At 38.6% G+C, this 20213-nt stretch overlaps 1 protein-coding gene across 2 annotated transcripts in view; it reads right to left on the bottom strand.

Moving 5' to 3' along the window:
• srcin1a (SRC kinase signaling inhibitor 1a) overlaps positions 1-4070 on the bottom strand; it is a 143686-nt gene extending 139616 nt beyond the window's left edge. For both annotated transcript variants that reach the window (XM_055191903.2, XM_055191919.2), the window contains exon 1: positions 3286-4070. In XM_055191903.2, coding sequence (XP_055047878.2) covers positions 3286-3307 — 22 coding nt within the window. In that variant the 5' untranslated portion in view covers positions 3308-4070. The remainder of the gene's footprint in view (positions 1-3285) is intronic.
• Between the last annotated feature and the right edge of the window lie 16143 nt (positions 4071-20213).

The following is a 20213-nucleotide window of genomic DNA, read 5'->3' as shown; positions in this document are numbered from 1 at the left end:
TCTGTACAAGAGTTTTGGTCAACTTTCACCTTTGTTTGTTTGTTTTTATTATGCTATTTTTATTCTTCTTCCACCTTATTCTCCCACGATGTGGAGAAAAAAGGTCCAGAAGCAACATAACTACACTGCTAACTGTTTTCAGACTAATGTTCTTCTGCTCTGGTTTATCTGTAGTGATCTCTATCCTCAATTTTTTTTCTTTAAAGGTATATCAGCTGTGTTTACAAGCCGAGAAGTTCCATATGGAGCCTGTCCTAGATTTCATGCTCAGTTCTAATGGTTTCTGTCTAACTGCACCTTGAAGTGTCATTTACATTTGTTATTTCAAGAGAAGGCTGATTGAAATTAATACTTTAAAGGAAACACACAATTATATTAGCTACTTGACCATAGAAATACCGTAGGCGCCTGTGTGTCATGTACTGGTGCCGTGGTGTAGCATTACAGAAATTCCCATTACCCCATTTATTTCATAAAAGGACCATAAATGGTTACTTCCAATATTTATCCAGTGAGTGACAAAAATTATGCTAAAAAATGCCTGCAGCTGGTACAAGATAATAAGAAAAGTGAAATTCCACATCTGAACACGTGTATGTCTGCAACAGATTTTATTACAGGTAAAATCAATTAAATCAGACTAATGGGATTGTTTCCCACACTGTAAACCAAAGCCTAATATATGATGTGCTGCTGGCTGTAACTTTGAGACTAAACTGAAGGCAATATCTAAATATATTGTATATATTAAATATTATGTGTTACGTTATGCAACATAACCCAGGAAGACAATACAATACCCTGCTAAATTAGAAAAATAAAGAGTTTAGCGTTTTGCATATTCAAAATGTGTTTAAGAATGACAAAAAAAGGCTTTTTAAAGGGATTGTTCAGCCAAAAATGATATTAAACCCATGATTTACTCACCCCGAAGCCATCCGAGATGCATATATAAATCATTTTTCAGACTAACACATTTTCAGTTATTTTAGAAAATGTCTTATATCTTCCAGCTGCTAAACAGTAAAGTTACGGGTCCAGCTCCTTCAAGTCCAAAAAATGTGCATATATCCTTCCCCAAAGAAATCCAAACGGCTCCAGGATGATAAATAAAGGTCTTCTGATGGTAATCCGTGTGGTGTTGTTGTAGAAATATTCATATTTAAAACTTTATAAACGAAAATAACTAGCTTCCGGTAGCGCCGCCATCTTAGCCTTCTCTGTATTCAGGAGAGAGTATTGCGTAGTGTACACACTTTTCTTAGTGCCGTATGACAAATTCGAAAGGGCGGGGGTACAGAGCAGCAGCAGAGAAACCTCCTTAAACTGCATACATTCTCATCTTAAAGGTGCAGTGTGTATTTTTTAAAAGGATCTCTTGACAGAAATGCAAAATAATATACAAAACCATATTATTAGGGGTGTTTAAAGACCTTTTTAAAATGAGCCATTGTGTTTTTATTACCTTAGAATGAGACGTTTTATCTACATACACCGAGGGTCCCCTTACGTGGAAGGAACGCCATGTTTCTACAGAAGCCCTTAACGGTTGTCTCCGTTGATGACATGTTTTTCTGGTGGTGGCTACCATAGTTTCTCTATGCGTTTCAAAAGCGAGGGGTGAGCAAAGGACTGAGCAGTTGGTTGCAATTCGCAACCTCACCACTAGATGCCGCTAAAATTTACACACTGCAGCTTTAAATGCGGACGCGACTAAGATGGTGGCATTACCGGAAGCTATTTTAGTTTATTAAGTTTTAAATGTGGATTTTCTACAACAAATCGGCTCGGATTACCCTCAGAAGACCTTTGTTTATTATCGTGGAGCCATTTGGATTTATTTTGTGAAGGATGGATGCACATTTTTTGGACTTTAAGGACGTGGACCCTGTAACTTTACATTTGATTAACTGAAAGATCTAAAAGACTTTCTAAAATAACTGAAAATGTGTTCGTCTAAAAAATATGATGTACATATGCATCTCGGATGGCTTCGGTATGAGTAAATCATGGGTTTAATATAATTTTTGGCCAAACTATCCCTGTAAAGGAACAAACAAACATTGGAGTCATTTTGCTTGACATCCGATTAACATCATCTTTGCTAACTTGGCCATTTTTGTTTTCACCAAGAAGCTCTTTAAAACAATGTATAACAGCGCTCCATGTTTTGCTTACCAAAGCTGGTCTGTCCCATGAGGTTTTGCCTTCAGCGCTCTCTCTCTCTCTCTCTCTCTTCCATATTCTGTCTCGCTCTATGTTCCTGTCCTTCACTCTATCACTCATCTGCTCTATTGTATGGTTTTTACTCTCCTAAAGAATTCCCCCGTTCTCCCTTGTACTATTTCTGTCTTATGCCTTATATGAAATCTTTCTATCATGCTTGCAATCTTCTGGGACAAATGCCTGCAAGCTCCTCTTTGCCCAACTCCCTTTCTCCAGCTTTCTATCGTCTCTCTTTCTCAAGCTCCGTATCTCAGCCTCCTGCGTAAAGGAGTTACTTCTGAATGCTGTCACACACAACACAAAAGAGAAATCTAAAACTAGATTTTTTACGCCAAAGAGTGTTGTGAGCAGTTGCCAGGGTGTTGCTATGCGGTTACTAAGGGGTTCCTAAAAGGTATAGGCACATCTCTTTTCAACATGCTATACATTTTGAGTACAAAAATGAGTTTCATGACAAACTTTTTGTATTTAAGGTTAGGGGTTTGTTCAAATCACCAAGCCTGTGTATATATGTAGCATATAACAATCAACAAACATTTTCTTATGTAACCCTGCCTGTGAAAACACCGTCTTATCCGACAAAATATAACCTTGATATTTTTAATATTGACTGAGTATGTCAATGATGTAGATGTGACATCAAACTTTGATGTTTCTAAGCTCAAAATAAGAATGAGACTTTAGCCTGGATTTAAATGGTCCTATATGACCCAACAACACATCCAAACATAATGTCAATTTAGTAATACATCAGAATCACATAATTGTTTTCCCACCCTCCCTCTTTCCCAGCCTGTGTTTCTTCAAGCGTTAATTCCTCCTTTCATTTCTATGCTTCCACACCCACTGAGCCAGTGCCTGGATACCAGTCTCACCAGCGTAGCCTCCCATAAACACATTGCCATCCGTTTAACCACCAAAGAAGCACATATACACATACACATACATACACACACCCTTCAACCCCACCTTGCCCCACCCCCTCTCCACAGAAAATAACAGAAATACCAAAGAAAAATGCCTGCTACATAAGATAAGATACAGATATGGTTGACATGCCTTGAGATGGTGCATTTCCCATAATGCCTTCGCCGTGCTCCGCTGCCTACACGAGAGAGCCACGAGCCTGCTTCCTGATCCACCCTCCGGTCCTCCGCCTCTCTCTCTCTTCTTCTTCACTCCGTACTGTTAGCTAGTCTCTCCCGGCGCCGGTTCTGTCCTCAGTCTCGTCTTTCTTTGTCTCTCTCTCTCTCTCTCTCTCTTTTTCAGCGCGAGAGATGGGCTCTTACCAGCTGCTTCTCGCAGGCAGTGCCGTACGCGCGTGAGGCGATGTGTGTGCGCGCGCGAATCGGGGAGAACGAGCGCGTGCGGTCGCGTGTGCATGTGTGTGCGCGAGAGGTGTAAATGAGCGGGTATACGAGTGTCTCCGCGCAGAGCTTTCACTAAACGTACAGCTTCTTGGACTTAACAAAACCAGTCCGAGATGAATTAGGATGCTTTGTTCTTCCTCTCTCGCGCTCTCCCTGTGTGCTCTTAAAGGTACAGTCTCTTCTCTGCAGCGATTGGGCCGCGGGCTAATCTCTTTTCTCTTTGCACCTCTCTCTACAAACGACTTTGTAGAGGAGAGGAGTGCATGGAGGTTTAGAGATCGGAGCTCTCCGTGGTGCTGAAAGTCACACGCAAGGCCTGTGGGACCAGTGATGCTGAGACTGTGAGAGGGAGGGGGGCTATGAGAGGGATGGGAAAGACCACCAGAATAGATGAGGAAGTAAGTGACAGAGTAGGTGAGGAAGAAAGTTTAACATGGAGATGAAGCTAAAACTCACTTGCATCTTTAGTGTATTGCATAATTTACTTGATTTATCGCTTTGCACATTACTCATTTAGCTTGTTTATTGCCTTTAGACACTGTTTATGTACACCATTACACACCCTAAATGTCTATTGCATCTAAAGTGGAGTTCAAGGCGTGAATCTGATAAGATCTTAGTATTTGCAATGTTTCCATTTTTCTTTAACGACAGCATTTATTTAAACTGGCATTAATTTGGGTTAAAGTTCAAAATCAGATGATCCTTGTTGTTATCCCAGAATGATTTGAGATTTTTCAGAAAGTACATTTCATCCAAAGCAGTTAAAATGGTCTATGTCACTTACTTATTTGATTAGTGGTTATTGGCCTACACTGTAAATAATGCTGAATCTTAAATATTTCTTATTCACTGTATGTCATAATGTTTCTTTGTTATACATTTTTCAAGACCTGAACAATTCTGGTTATCTCTATCTTCTGCCAGTCAAATGTGAATTAGGATTCGGGTGATGACAGTAATTAACAGACTGAGAATGACAATTGGAGGTGTTGACATTGACAGCCCTAGAGAAGGTTTGATGGACATGTGCGTGTACTAGAATAAGGAAACATAGTGAAGAACCTGTTTTTTTTCCCCGTATGAGCTCAGTGTAGAATTGCGATGCTGAAGAGTCAAGCAAGTGTTTCATGATTGCGATGAAACATGGCGAGGTTGCCATGACAGCAGCATGTTCTCTTGCATGGGAAGGGGAGGGTTTTTGCCAAAGTTAGCAGATTAGTGAAGACAGTGAAGGACAGAAGTCTGTGTCCATCAGCCATATAATGATCAAACACACTATCATTCATTCATACACAGACACAAAATAATGCTATTAATAAAACATTAAACATCACACACTGTACAAGTCATTGTGCACACAAGCTTTTTCAGAATAGGCAGAAATAACCTCCCTTTACATATCTGTATATGATCACAGATTACAAAGTCAATCCACCTTTTCATCATAATAGCGCTGGTGAAAATCATCAAGGTCAGTCTAAGGTTACATACCATAACAGTGCACAAAGAATGACATCATGCACAACAGGAGTAAAGACATAGAGCAGATGGTGAAAACACATGAAGGATCATGCAATGCAAAGAACACTTAAACATATGCTAACTCCTAATAATGCACATGCTAATTAAACATCAAGATTTGAGGTGTTAATACAATATAAATATGCCATTTTAAATTCATGTTCAATTTAATTTGATTTATATAGCGCTTTTCACACTTGCTTAATTATTTCAAAGCAGCTTTGAACAAAATAAGCAAGATACAGTGCCTAAAATTAAACCGTATAGTGAGCAGAGTGTTAATGTAACATATAAAAAAAATCTAGGTGATGTCACGACTGGTAACAGGAGTGAGGACGCAAGTGCTGGGTTCACCATGAAATAAATAACATTTATTAACAGAACGGAAAAAATAAAACAACAGGCGGGTAAACACAGGAACATCCAACAGAAGGAACAGGAACAGACATGAACGTAATGACAATGACAATGATCCGGCGACAGGTGAGAAACAGACAGCAGTATAAATACACAACACTTAACAGGGAACAGGTGTGATGAATCAGTCCGTGAATGTCCAGGTGACGTAATCGGAGAGACAAACAAAACATGACACGGATCACCGTGACATGACCCCTCCCTCTAAGAGTGGCTACCAGACACTCACCTAAACAAAACAAACACAAAAGTCCGGTAGCGAGAGTCCAAGGGAGGGGTGGAGGGCTTGGGGACCCTGGCGAAGCCGGCAGCCGCCGGGATGAGACCAACAGGAACGGTAGGCCGGACTGCGCCAGGAGAACCGGAGCGATCGCTCCGAGAACCGAGGCAGACGAATTACCCCCCTCCTGGGAATCGCCGACGATCAGCTGCCCCCGGAAGTCATCTCCCATCCCCTCGCGGAAACGGAGACCCTCTCACGGTAGCCACCCCGGGGAAATGATCGGGCGTGGTCCGTTCCGGATCCCCCTGCGAGCAGGATGGTGGTTCTCCGAGGGACCGTCGACGACGACTCAACCGTTGGGGGACCGCCTGGGCCGATCCTCCTCCCGCATGCTCGCAGGAGCGAGCGATCGCTCACGGTGGTCCCCAAGAGACATCGGGGCTGATGGGGAATGAACCCCGATGTCACTACTCCCCCTCAACGAAACTCCTGGGGGAGCCGCCCTCCGTGAACCCGCTGCGTCCAGTCTGGCCGGATCATTCCGTCACGACTGGTAACAGGAGTGAGGACGCAAGTGTTGGGTTCACCATGAAATAAATAACATTTATTAACAGAACGGAAATAAAACAACAGGCGGGTAAACACAGGAACATCCAACAGAAGGAACAGGAACAGACATGAACGTAATGACAATGACAATGATCCGGCGACAGGTGAGAAACAGACAGCAGTATAAATACACAACACTTAACAGGGAACAGGTGTGATGAATCAGTCCGTGAATGTCCAGGTGACGTAATCGGAGAGACAAACAAAACATGACACGGATCACCGTGACAGGTGAAGCTAATGTCATCTGTCTCCAAAGGGGTTAAAAAACTCCTAAGAGAAAAACCCTGTTAAAAAACGCTAGAAAAAAGAGAGAGAGAGAGACAGACTTAGCCGTTCCTATAGAAAATATACTGTATATTAAAGGAACAGTATGTAAGAAATTTATATCAATTAATCATAAAATGGCCCTTATATGTCACTAGACATCAAGAAATCATTTTCATTTCAAATCACTGACAACAGTGGTCTGGCCAGGATATTGTCATTTAAAAAGTGGAGTTGCAGCCCTCAACTGATGTTTATGTTGTCATTTTGTGTATTGGCCACCAGTTGTGTGATTGCAGTACCAGTTTTAGCCACAAGTTTTGTGATTGCAATACCAGTTTTGGCCACAATCCTACATACTGTTCCTTTAAATACTAAAATATTTTTTAGGAATTAGAAAAAAATATTCTTTGTCTGGTTATAACATATTTTGTCATTAAATATTCAATTTACAATACACTATTATATTAGAAAAATGTAAAATAGCAGCAGTCTCACAATGTACTCTTCAGTGGCGGCCCGTGACTTCTTTTTTCGAGGGCGCTCGACGCAAAGTTTGTCACAACATGTATGTAGCCCGTCATGTGTGTGGTTCGTCATTTCAAAATATGTGTTCTGCGCATCGAGGTATCATATGTGCATCACGTGCATTGTCAAAATTAGGGATGCACCGAATCCAGGATTCGGTTTCGGATTCGGCCGAATACTGGGCTTTTTGGCGGGGTTCGGGTTCGGCCGAATCCTAGATTTTTTTTCCACCGAACCGAACCCTAGGCTTGCGCTACGCTTGTCGACGTCACGCAGCCGTTGATTACACACATCGGGTGCTGACGTGGAGATGAGCTTTTTCTTGCGGTCAGCTGGACACACCAAAACTTTTAAACACGGCTGAAAACGCCTTGAGGACCCCAAAATGCCAGCTGTTTTTCAGCCGAGCGCTTGGTAGCAGTGATGCTTCAGCTGTGAGCCGGTTGGTTGCTGTGGTAATGTCCCGCCCCTCCTCCACTGTAATTGGACGGCCGTGTGAAGACTGACATTGACGAGCGGAGCTTCTCACTCAAAGTTAAATATAGTTTTCAGCGCGGAGCTGCTTGCTTATTGGAAAAACGAGCGTGTCGCAACGCATCGCTTTCATTATGCATAGACTTATGGTAATTGTCAAAATAGTTTTTCCAACTTGTCATCCTGGCATAATGTACAGTTAAAATTAAATAAAATGAAAAATACACTGCTGTGGACGTTGTTTACTTCATTAATGTGTTTTACTGTGTTAATGGATAAGGATGCGAGTAGGATTCGGTATTCGGTTTCGGATTCGGCCGAATCTTAAACGGTGGATTCGGGATTCGGCCGAACCTAAAAAATCTGGATTCGGTGCATCCCTAGTCAAAATAAGTGCCTGCTGCAGATGCGTCTAAAGGGTTTATGATAAGAGACGCTCGCGTTTGCCAGATACTCGCATAATCTCATGCGTAATCAGAGTTTACTGTTAATGGAGTGTCTTGCGTGTATTTTGTGAACGTGAGCGTCTCTTTTATTATAAACAGTTTTGACTCGTGTGCAGCAGGCCCTTATTTTGAAAAAAACAAGTGATGCACATGGTTCACATGACGTAACAAACACATATTTTGAAAACACGAGCAACACACATGACACTCCGAACTAGAGCCCGACCGATATATCGGCAGGCCGATATTATTGGCCGATATTAGACATTTTCCAAACTATCGGTATCTGCATTCATAATGGCCGATAAATGAATATAAAAAAAAACATGGACGAAACACAGAGATGCAGAGAGAGAGAGAGAGGTAAATGCTTGAGATTCAGAGAGAGAGAGAGAGAGAGAGAGTTTAAAAATAAATAAATACAATTATTTTCTGGTGAAAACCCAAAAATAAGTTAGGAAAAAAGGGGAGGGGGGGTCGTCTTATATTCGGGTATTTACAGTATTATTATAAGGTAGCTTATAAGGCAATATAGGGACTATTACACACGCACACAAACATTTAGGAGTGACCTTTATCTTGTTTAATGACAATATAAATGATGATGATAGTAATAATGTCATCATTATTTTTTGTAATTATTACTGTCAATAATTTTTGATGTTCCTCTGTTTTGTTGTGACAGTAAAAGAAACAAGTTTCTTTTTAAAATGCATTATCATATTATTTTAGGTAAAACTCCAAACAAATAACTAATGTTAGGGAAATGTGTTAATTTTTTGTTGTGCGTTTCTGAAAAAAAAAATATATATATATATATACAGCCGTGATGATATAGAGCTATATCACACGACTCCGAGAGCGATATTGCTTTTATACAACAGTTCGAGGGCACACGTTTGAAAACGAAAACTAGAAAACAACAACGGAGTAATTTTAAAAGCCTCTTTGTTTGAGACCTACTTCTTCCGCCACGGATTTGAGGGCGGCCAGAATGACAGGTAACACTTTCGGCTGCTTTGAATCTCATATTAACTCAATGGACGGATTCGCCATTTTTAAATATTACAATTTCTTGGTCACAAAGTGTAGTTTTAAGATTGGTTCAGTCGAGAATATATATGTATTATATTTAAATCTACAGTCGATTAGTAAAGATAGCGCCTGTTTGAACGTTTGCTTAGTGAGATTCGGTACGTATGAGAACCAAAGCATGAGCGGACGTCAGTGTTCACTCGCCCCGCTGACCACCGCCCTCTCTGGGCTACATCTCTGACAGGTATTCCTTGGCTCTCATGTTGGCCTGATGATCAAAAATTAGATCAAATCACCAGTATTTGGTGTCATGATGAAACTATTACTTGTTTTCTTATTCATATTTAGTGTCTTTTGTGTTGTTATTGTTTTGGCGCGAGGTAAAAGTTAATAAAACTATACTTCTATAATGTTACTATTGGTTTACCATTTCATCTTAACGCGATACGAGCACTCGGTTATTATTAAACTTTGTTCTTGTCAGTACTATATAAAACTGTTTTTTATAAGTGTCAGAGAGATGTTTTTGCATGCTGCTTATAAATATACCAGTGGCGATATCTCATAACATGTTTTAATAGTCACGTCGCGATTAAATAAATGATCAATGTCCACATTTAAAAGCTGCGGTGCTTACGTGCAGTTCCACGGTGTTTTCGCGTTCTGATAAGACATATAGCTCCAGAAAAAAATTAGTGTTTACATTCCTCTTTCCAAGTGTTAATCGTCCACACGATGTGACAAGACATTACTCCCATTAACTTTAACGTAACATCCAAGAGCGCTGATCTTTGACGGAATAATAACTTCCGATTGGGGATTCACAGACTGAAACTGTTGTATAAATATATATATAAATATATATATATATATATATCGGATTTTAAAACCAACAAACATTTGTATCAGTATCGGCCGGGCTCTACTCCGAACACATATTTTGAATTTGCGACCCTCGGATGAGCAGTCACGAGCCGCCACTGGTACTCTTACTGATTTATTAAGCCGTGCAAAAATCACCCTTTAGTGTTTTTACATCCACATAAATGGTCCTGTAGTATATCAAATGTTTTTATATGTATAAATCTTCCTTATTCTTTGAATTAATAATCTGTGTGCGTACACTGTCTTACAAATTATCTTAAGAGTTTTGTATTAAGTACACATACTGCATATCATCTACCAATTTATCTGAAGGTCATGTTAAGGTCATACCCGAGTTCTGCTAGAGACATATTAAAAGCATGGTTTGAATGTCTTTGAAGTGCATATTAATGATACATCACTGATTCATGGGTCAAACAAGCCTTTTGATCATCATTAAGTGGTGTACGCGTATGTGTTTGTGCTACCCAGTCTCACAAAGTTTCGTGATATAGTCACGTATTCTTTTGACTCTTCTTTTCGTGCTATTATCACGAAATTTCGTGTTTTTTCGTAGTCGTATAACGAATTCCTGTTTTCGTGTGATTATCACGTATTGGTTACTCGACTGTTTTTTCCTATTTTTAAACCATTGTCGCTTCGGTTTAGGGTTAGATTTGGTGCTTGCATTAGAATGTCACTTAATATATTGATCTACACTATTTTTCCTGTTTTATTTTTTTATATGTCGCCTGGCGTTTGGTTTAGAGTTGGGTTTGGTTAGGGATGTCATTTTATGTAAATCTAACCATAAACCGAAGCGACAATGGTAAGAAAATAGGACAAAACAGTCGAGTAACCAACACGTGATAATCACACGAAAACAGGAATTCGTTATACGACTACGAAAAAACACGAAATTTCGTGATAATAGCACGAAAAAAGAATCAAAAAAATACGTGACTATATAACGAAATTTCGTGAGACTGGGCTGGTTTGTTTGTGTGGATCTGTTTGTGCTCCTGTGTATTTATGGATGCTTCACAAAAAGGGGTCGAAAGATTGACAGATAAAGGGATGGCAAGTGGGAGAAAAAGAGATCTTAATGATTTGTATCATTAATAATGTATGGTCAGGCAAGCTCCAACTCAGGGAACACGACGGCCTGCCTGCAGTCCATCTGGTAAATGACAGAAAAAACAGAATAGGACCGTTTCAACCTGCTGCTATACCTCTATTAAAAACAGATTTACAGGTGATCACAGGCTATATGCCAAGTGGTTATGTAGTTTAATATATTATCCATCGGTCCAAGATCAGTTTAGCCACTAGCTAGGTTTTTTGCTTTGTATAATGAGATGGGTGAGATCTGGCTGCACAACCTCGGAGCGTTTTTTGTAAGTGGATCTTTAGAGAGCATAAGGATACACACACACACACACACACAATTTTTATTATGCAGTACTGCACGTGTTACAGTTGGACCACAGGGGTCTATCGCTCTCAAATACAAGTGCATAATTAAACACACTCCAAACACACACCCTCAATCACGTTCATCTTTCACACTCGCTCAAATCTAGCAGATATGCACCATGACGATGATGAGTATGATTATAATAGTCGAGTAATTTTCAAGGTCATTATTATTATGAAATGCAAGGGAGGAAAGAAAGGGGAAAGTGATTGGGGAAGTGAGGAAAGAAGGGTAACTGTGCACGTGAGAAAGTGAGATGAAGACTATAGATCGAAAGAACAGCGGGAAATCTCTAAAAGGGTCAGGTTCATCCTTGGACCCCTACCAGTTATGGACTTTTTAACAAACAATCACAACCAGTACAGAACAATGTGAAACAACAGAGATATTGATAGACCTGAAATAGAGCCCCCGTGGTTTACTTTACTGGGACAATGTGTCCAACTCAGCAAAAGTAGTGTTTTAAGTTTCAGTGTGTTTGTGCCTCTTGTACTGTTCTTGGGGTGCAGCACGTTCTGTGATATCAAATGCAGTCGGTATCAAGTCTGTTTGCTTGTACCATGATTACTGTACCTCATGTTACAACAACCACATGAATCAATACCTTCTGATAGGTTCCCTTGATATCTCATCTGTGGACAATTGTGTAGTTGTCTTGGTTACACGATAACACTGAAGTTGAAATTTTGAAAATGTAAAACAAGGAAATGTCTTGGCATTAAAGGGACACTCCACTTTTTTGAAAATATGCTCATTTTCCAGTTTCCCTAGAAGTAAACATTTGATTTTTACTGTTTTGCAATTCATTCAGCTGATCTCCAGTCTGGCGCTAGCACTTTTAGCATAGCTTTGCATAATCCATCGAATCTGATTAGACCATTAGCATCGCGCTAAAAAATAATCAAAGAGTTTCAATATTTTTTCTATTTTAAACTTGACTCTTTTGTAGTTACAACTGTATTAAAACCGACGGAAAATTAAAAGTTGCGATTTTCTATTCCAATATGGCTAGGACTCTTATTCTGGCATAATAATCAAAAGACGCAATGATATTACGCAGCAGCCGAAAACAGTCCCCTTAGTAACTTTCAATGGCCGGGGACCATTTTTGGGCACTGCGCAACATCATTGCGCCTCCCGCAGCCATGTTACAGCAGTAAAGTCCCTGATTACGCCATGAGAGTATCCTAGCCATATCTGCCTAGAAAATCGCAACTTTTAATTTTCTGTCTGTCTTAGTACACAATGTAACTACAGAAGAGTCAAGTTTTAAATAGGAAAAATATCCAAACTCTTTAGTTATTTTTTAGTGTGATGCTAATGGTCTAATCAGATTCAATGGATAATGCTAAGCTATGCTAAAAGTGGTACGGCCAGAACCAGAGATCAGCTGAATGGATTCCAAAAAGGTAAAAATCAAATGTTTAACTCTAGGGGAGCTGGAAAATGAGCATATTTTCAAAAAAAGTGCAGTGTCCCTTTAAAGTCGCCATAAAACGGAAGTAGCAATTGTCTTTTTCCCCTGTAGTGACGTATATCCGAGTGAAACCGCTTCTGAAATGTAAAAAGGTAAGGCTAGACATGAATTCGTCCATCGAAAACAAATTGGATCGTTTGAAGTCATCTTGCTAATTGCTAATCGCTGCAAACTTTTCCCGGTCCCCGCCCACCTGCCATACCATATGACTGGAAGTAAAGCGAGCTTTTTTCGAGGAGGGGGAGCAGATTTCTGTTTTTGATTAAAGATTATGAGGGCACATTAATATTTTAAAAATAATAAAGCTCACAAATAAGTAATTTGTAGTAAAAAAAATACAACAATATTCCAAAACAAATTACACTTTTTCATTTTTATTTCATTGCCACTTTAAATGAAAATTAATTTTTAACAATCCTGCAGTCTTTAGGTATCAGTCACAATTACTGTGTTAACTTTGCATGAAAGGTCGAGATGCTTTGAAACGTTCTCATGCTGGGAAGTAAACAGAAAATAAAAAGCAAAATATATGGTATATTCAACAAACGCATCCATTTTTTATGAAAACGTGGCATTGGTAGCAGCTTACCGAATTGTGTTTTTTTTTTCTTCCAGCATGTCAAACCTTCAATGCCTCTTTCAAACATTATAAATGATCAATGACTCAAAACAATTTAAATGCAGCACTAAATTGTCAAACGAATACTAGCAGCGGCTTTTCTTATAAACCAAAAGAATCATAAAGCATATTTTACAGTGACTTCTGACATTAAAAGCAAACATCCATTTTGTTTAAAGGTCGTTTCTTTGTCGCTCATTCAATCACTGTCATTTAAAGAATATGATTTCCTAAAGGAAAGGCTTTTATGACGCTATGAGCAAATTACTCATAACTGAGTATCTCTAATGTAGTTTCTAGCATGTGTGGGTTTTTTAGTGGCATCTAGGGATGAGATTGCAAATAGCAACCAACAGCGCAGTCCACAGCTCACCCCTCAATTTCAAAACGCATATGGTACGGTAGATGCCACAGGACAAACATGTTGTCGTATGAGACAATGTAGGGATGAAATGCACTCTGTAGAACAATCTGTCTGTTTAGGGCTATACTGTAGAAACATGACAGCGACTTCCATGTAAGCTAATAAAAAACATGGATATACATAATAAAGGCTTTCATCACCGGCGGACATCTTGTCACAGGCAAGCTTTCCAGCGGGCTCTGTGGTACATGATGTAAGGTGAGTGATCTGCACGAACACAAACACTCTTATCTCACTGAAATCTTGACGGATTTAAAAATGATTTGGTTTTTTACAAACATTATTAACGTGGCTATAAATCTGGATGCTTGAACATGTTTCTTAAACATTATTCATAAGCATGCAGTGTCATAAGTAGGGGTGCGCGGGCAGGGCCGCATTAAGAGCTCACTGGGCCCCGGGGCTATGAATTACTGCAGCCCCCCCCCCCCCCCAACACCACTTTAGGTCACCAACTACAGAGAGAACACATTTTTCTAAAACACTGCTGAAGTTGTTTTACATAAATATAATCTAGAATAATTCAGAATAACAGTTGCACGAAAAAAGCTATTAGATTAACACTAACCTGTAAACATGGCTTGCTAATAGCGAATATAGGGGTGGGCGATGAGCTAAATGTTTTATCATTATACGAGTCATTTTATCTAACAATAATGATATACTTCACAGTCAAGTTATATTACTTTTAATAAGAATTTTATCATATGGAAATTTAATGCCACTAACATTTCAGAATTCTTTTGACCAATTTCCATATCACAAAAAAATAATAGTCACTTAGGAAAATAATCTCAAGCTTACTGATGACAAGAGTTACAATTAATAACAATAGAACAAAGGCACACAAGAAATCGACCTACTTAAAAAACTTAAAGCACTGAATAATATAATATTGTGTAAAGTAATCAAATATACAGTACCTATCTTTCACTATAAATTCAACATTCATTCTTATTTATTTTACAAAAGTGATTCAGTCAATGGCAGTAAATTACTTTATTTCTGATGTTTGATTTATTTATTTATTTATATTTATTTAAGGTTTATTTGACAGGGACAAATGGATAAAACATTGCTTTATAAAAAATACAAAGTAGATTCCATGCATACAGGTTTATAGCCAAGACTAATTTGCAACCCCTGTCCCTGGTTAGGCTTGTAAGGTTAAAACAGAGATTACAGAGTATTGAAGCACAAATTTATAGCTATTAAAATATATACAATAAATACATCAAATAAGATGTGGGCTTAAATAGATGTAGTAGTCACTATAACACAGAATCTAAACAAATTTATACATTAAGTTGTAGCCTGTATAATCAGCGTTCACAAAGTTGTTTCAGTTTTAGCCATTGCTTTAAATGTGTATTAAAAACCTTGAGTCCTTTCAGTGTTTTAATTTCTGATGGTAAAGCATTCCACCATTTTATGCCATTTTAAAGTGATGTCTGACCAAATGTTGTTCTACGTTTTGCGACTATACAGCCTATACAGTGCGGCGCTGCTTTTTATATTGCTAAGCAACCACAGAGTAAGCTGTCTTGTCAATCAAATATTGACGCGTGAGCGCTCTTTTACTGTTAACTGTCATATTAGCAGAAACTTTAAAAATAGGACGCTTGCTCTGACCTTGTTTGAGGGTGAGAGGTGCACAAAGACGCAGGAGAAAGTGAGCGAGTGGAGTCCGGTTCTTCAAAGCCCTTGTAAACTTCCCTTACCACAATGTAAGGCCCGCCTCTCCCCTCATTCGATTGGACAATGCGCCCGACGCGAATGACGTCGGGCGCTTCTCCGCTCTCAGCGCTTCTTCAAAAGCGCGTGCTGCGGCTGGCGGCAAAAACCTAATTTGTAGGGGGCGTGGTAAGGCTTTGGCAATCAGATGTCTAGTAGCAGTCAATCTGCTTCACAGCCAATCACGGGCCCCCTACTTGTTCGGGCCCCGGGGCTTTAGCCCCGCCTAGCCCTATGGTTAATGCGGCCCTGTGCGCGGGCAAAAACTAACCCGGGGTTAGTTGTAACAGGGACCGTTTACATTGTTGCAGAGGGTTGAGCAATTCGTTTTTTTCCGTATTGTTTTCACGCTGCCAAAAGACGAACTCCCGCAAATATATGGAAATGTATAATGTTTTTCCATAGAGTTACTGATGAACGAGTAAATTCATTTTTTCATCATACCTTTTTTCGGTTTCTAAGTTGGGTGTGTAAGATACCAAAACCAATGTTATGTCATATTAATCAGTGTCTTTTTGACTAAAACATACACTGTAAAAATATTTGCTGCCTTAAATTTTTTTGTTGAATCAACTTGGACTTACAAGTCATTTCAACTTACTCTTATTTATCTTGACTACAGATGAGTTGTTATAACTACAGGTGAGTTGTTATAACTTATAAATTTAAGTTGACTTTTCTCAACTATACTTTATAAGTTGTGACAACTAATTTCTGTTGACATGACTTGTAAATCTGAGTTGATTTAACAAAAATTTTTAAGGCAGAAGAAGTTTTTTTTTACAGTGTAGCATCATTTTCAGCACTTATTAAAAACACGATATTAAAAACAGCTAATGTTAGAGTAATTCTTGTCGTTGTTTTACAGTTCCCGTCTTTTTAAAAATTGTGTGTCAAAATGTATTTTGTTAATATCTTTAATATTGATTGAATAAGGTCACGTCAAAGATTAAAATCATAATGAAATGAATGTCTAAAATCAGACTTTGATTTTCATTTTCTCAGAATTTGATTTTGAGACTTTAGTATGGTTATTACAGATTGGGTCACATATTTTTTTGTCATAGATGTGCTGCTTTTTCTCACATATTAAGACATTTGTATCAATTTATTATTAAACTATGATTAGATGAGAGATGAACAGTGTAGATACCTGTCTATTATAGACAGATATATAAAAAATATGTACAAGTATGTAGACAAAATAGTATTGAAATATTTGTCTGCAAATGTGTTACAACTAACCCCATGCATGTTACAATTAACCCCACCTATGTTATTTTTTGGTGAAAATGTCCAAGAATGGTAAGCACTAGAAACAAACTTCAAATGGTCATTTGTAGAAGAGATGTGTGTGTTGCTTGTGTAAAAATATAATTAATCAAACTCAATTTTTTTAATGATTGACCCAAAATCAAAAGTCGTTAGGTTGTGCCCTGATCTCCCCTACATCTCTGACGCATGCACCATTAAAACACAATGTTACGAGTGGGTGAGCTGACTGTGACAAGAGGGCCGCCAGATGCAGATGAGACATCTAGCCTTTATTATGTATATCTATGATAAAAACAATACAGTTCATTATGTACCATAATATAGTTATGTATATTATATTACATTTCTGTCAAAAGATCCTTTTAAAAGTTACACAATGCATCTCTGTGTCTTATATCAATTCTTAATATTATGGCTGCTTGTGTAACAAGTCAACTAAACTAAACCTACCCAGCTGTCTGCACTATTCATTTCAGGGAAACATTTATTTCTATGCAGTAGTTCGGCAATTTGATTTTTGGACAGTAATTCGTACCCTTTAAAAGCATCTCTGAGCACTAATCAGTGGAGTCATGCTGAGACCAACTGAGGAATTTGATTACTGCAATTTAAATATCGCCAGGCATTTCTGAGCTCTAACAGCCAGCAATGAAATGATTTTCTTTGGAGAATTTCAGCACAAACAAGTAAGTCATGACATTTTCTTCTGAAACAGAATATGCAGTTTCACCATTTTTAATCCCTTACTTCTTAAGTAGCGCAAATTATAGGGGAATACAAATCCGACAGTGCTTGGCTGGCAGAGACTGACCGCTTCTGATCATATTTATTTCTCCGGCTGTGGTCTGGCTTTAATTTCAACCATAACCAAAGCATAAACATCTTTCTGGTATGCCGTGTCTTTAAATACACAACTTTGTCTCATTAGTGAGCTGGTTAAAAAAGCGGCTTCATCCTTTTCTCCCTTAGGCACTGTGCTGTAATCCCCTTCATTTCTACTTTCTAATAACATGTCATCTTTCCTTCACGGCCCTGACTGCACAGTTGAAGACAGATTTGAGGGTTTCTATAACCTTCCTCATCTTCGCTCTCCTCTACCATTCTTCACCTGACTCTTCTCCACCTCAGAAAACCCGCAAGCAGCTCCACATGATTGTTTTCTTGGTATGCCTGCGTGTAAGCGTCTGTTTTCACCACCCATCCCACTTGTCTTTTGTTCAAGCAATCCTAGTGCTATGTCCCGAAACCTTTGCGTCAGACAGCAGCCCAGCTAAAAGAAATTTTCCTCCGCTCCACTGACAGCATTGCTATGGCAATCGCCATCCAACTGGAGGTGGAGATGTCGATATGATGTGTTAGGCTGGTGCTTTGAGAAAACACAGTTGGACAGGGCAGTCGAGTGGGTTAGTATAACAACACAAACACGCACGCACACACTTCTCAAGCTGTGCATGAGAGAGAATAAAAAAATATATATTTATTGTCCATTTATCACAGCTTTCCCTATTGCCTGCTTTGTGTACCAACACACCTACTCAGAAAACATGCTATCCACACACAAATGCATTTGCTTTCACACATATACCTAGGCTACTGAAACGGGTTTTAATGGAAGAATACAGTCATATATCTAGAGCTTTTCGATTATTTCATAGATACACAAACAAATATCTACAATTTAAACTTCACAATTTCTGCTCAGACTATTAAGGCTATATTGGTTTGTCATGGAACAGAGATAAGGAGTCAAAGTGATGGATAACTCTGTAAGAAAAGCACAGTCGGGCACAAAGGATTCAATAACTTCAATTCTTCATCACACTTGGCTTCCCATCTTCTCGCTGTCTTGCTGGATTTGGACGCAGATCAGCTTGTACTTCACCTATCATTTTCCATAAAGTGCCCCTTTCTAAATTGCTCTATCCATAATTTTGTGCCTTTGTTGACTCTTTTTCTTTTCTTATTCATTTATGCACTTTTTTATTTGGCAGCTGCTTGGCTCACATGGACTTATGAGATAGTATAGATCAGATGGACAATGTTCTAAGAAATCTCCCCAGAAGCTTGTTTTTGAATATTTGTTTAAAACATTGTCACATGGGCAGGACCATTTAAAATGAATTAGGCCTACTTGCATTATGTCCCATCACTCCCAGGCCCCCCCTCAATAAATAATTCTCTACCAATTGCTATACTGCCCACTGAGTCACTATACAATATTGCAGTAAATGGCACACAATGCAAAATACACTTTTACAAGGTGTTTGGACCAAGTTTCATTTTAACTTTTTGTTTACAAATTCAGTTTAGTTTTAATTCGTTTTTTAAGTGGGTTTGCTAGTTTAGTTTAGTTTATATTTTATTTTTTGAAAATGCTTAGTTATAGATTAGTTTTTATTAGTTTTAGTGTTAGTTTTAGTCTTTTTTGTACAAAATTTAGTGTATAATCCCTACGAAAATTAACCATGGTTTTTCTACAGTTAAAACCATAGATATGTACGCTAGATCAGGGGTTTTCAAACTTTTTGTGTGTGTGGACCACTATTTGTAATCAAGAATTTCCACCTCATAATACTCAATATTAAGTATGTCTACACAAAGTCCTGAATTAATCTGCACCTCTAAATAGGCTTACTATCACTTAAACTATAACTGGTCATCACATCAGTACAACAGGTTTGTTAAAAAAAAGTTTACTGCACAAAACGGCTGCCACATACACCAAATCATTTTGTACGGCACTGAACTTGAATGTCACGGCCGAGCGCCACTGGCCTATTTTAGTAATCACAAAATATCTTGACAATTTAATTTAAAATTTATATCAATATTATTTATATACATATTCTTAAAATATACATAATCTTATTTTGCCTTTACACGGACCACCTGCAGTACCCTCACGGACCACTAGTGGTCCGCGGACCACAGTTTGGGAATGGCCGCACTAGATGTCGCCTACGGCAGTTCATTGGACCGAATGCGTCAAATAGAGCCGCCATCTTGAAACAGGGGAACCCCGCATCAGCGTCATTGTAGGCAATGGTGTAACGGAAATAAAATCACTTTAAATTGTCATGAATGCGATTTTCTTGGTTTTCTTTTGGTTCGTTTAAACAGTCAGACATGTATTTAGCATTGAGTGCAGAAAAAAATAAAAGTTTTGATATTATGAAGATCTACTTTTTCTAACTAATGCATAGTGCTAGTAGGCATAACATCAA

Source organism: Misgurnus anguillicaudatus, chromosome 19 (assembly GCF_027580225.2).
Source record: "Misgurnus anguillicaudatus chromosome 19, ASM2758022v2, whole genome shotgun sequence".
NCBI classification, from domain to species: Eukaryota; Metazoa; Chordata; class Actinopteri; order Cypriniformes; family Cobitidae; genus Misgurnus; species Misgurnus anguillicaudatus.
The sequence above is the reverse complement of the archived record's forward strand: the minus strand, read 5'-3'. Positions and strand labels throughout refer to the sequence as shown.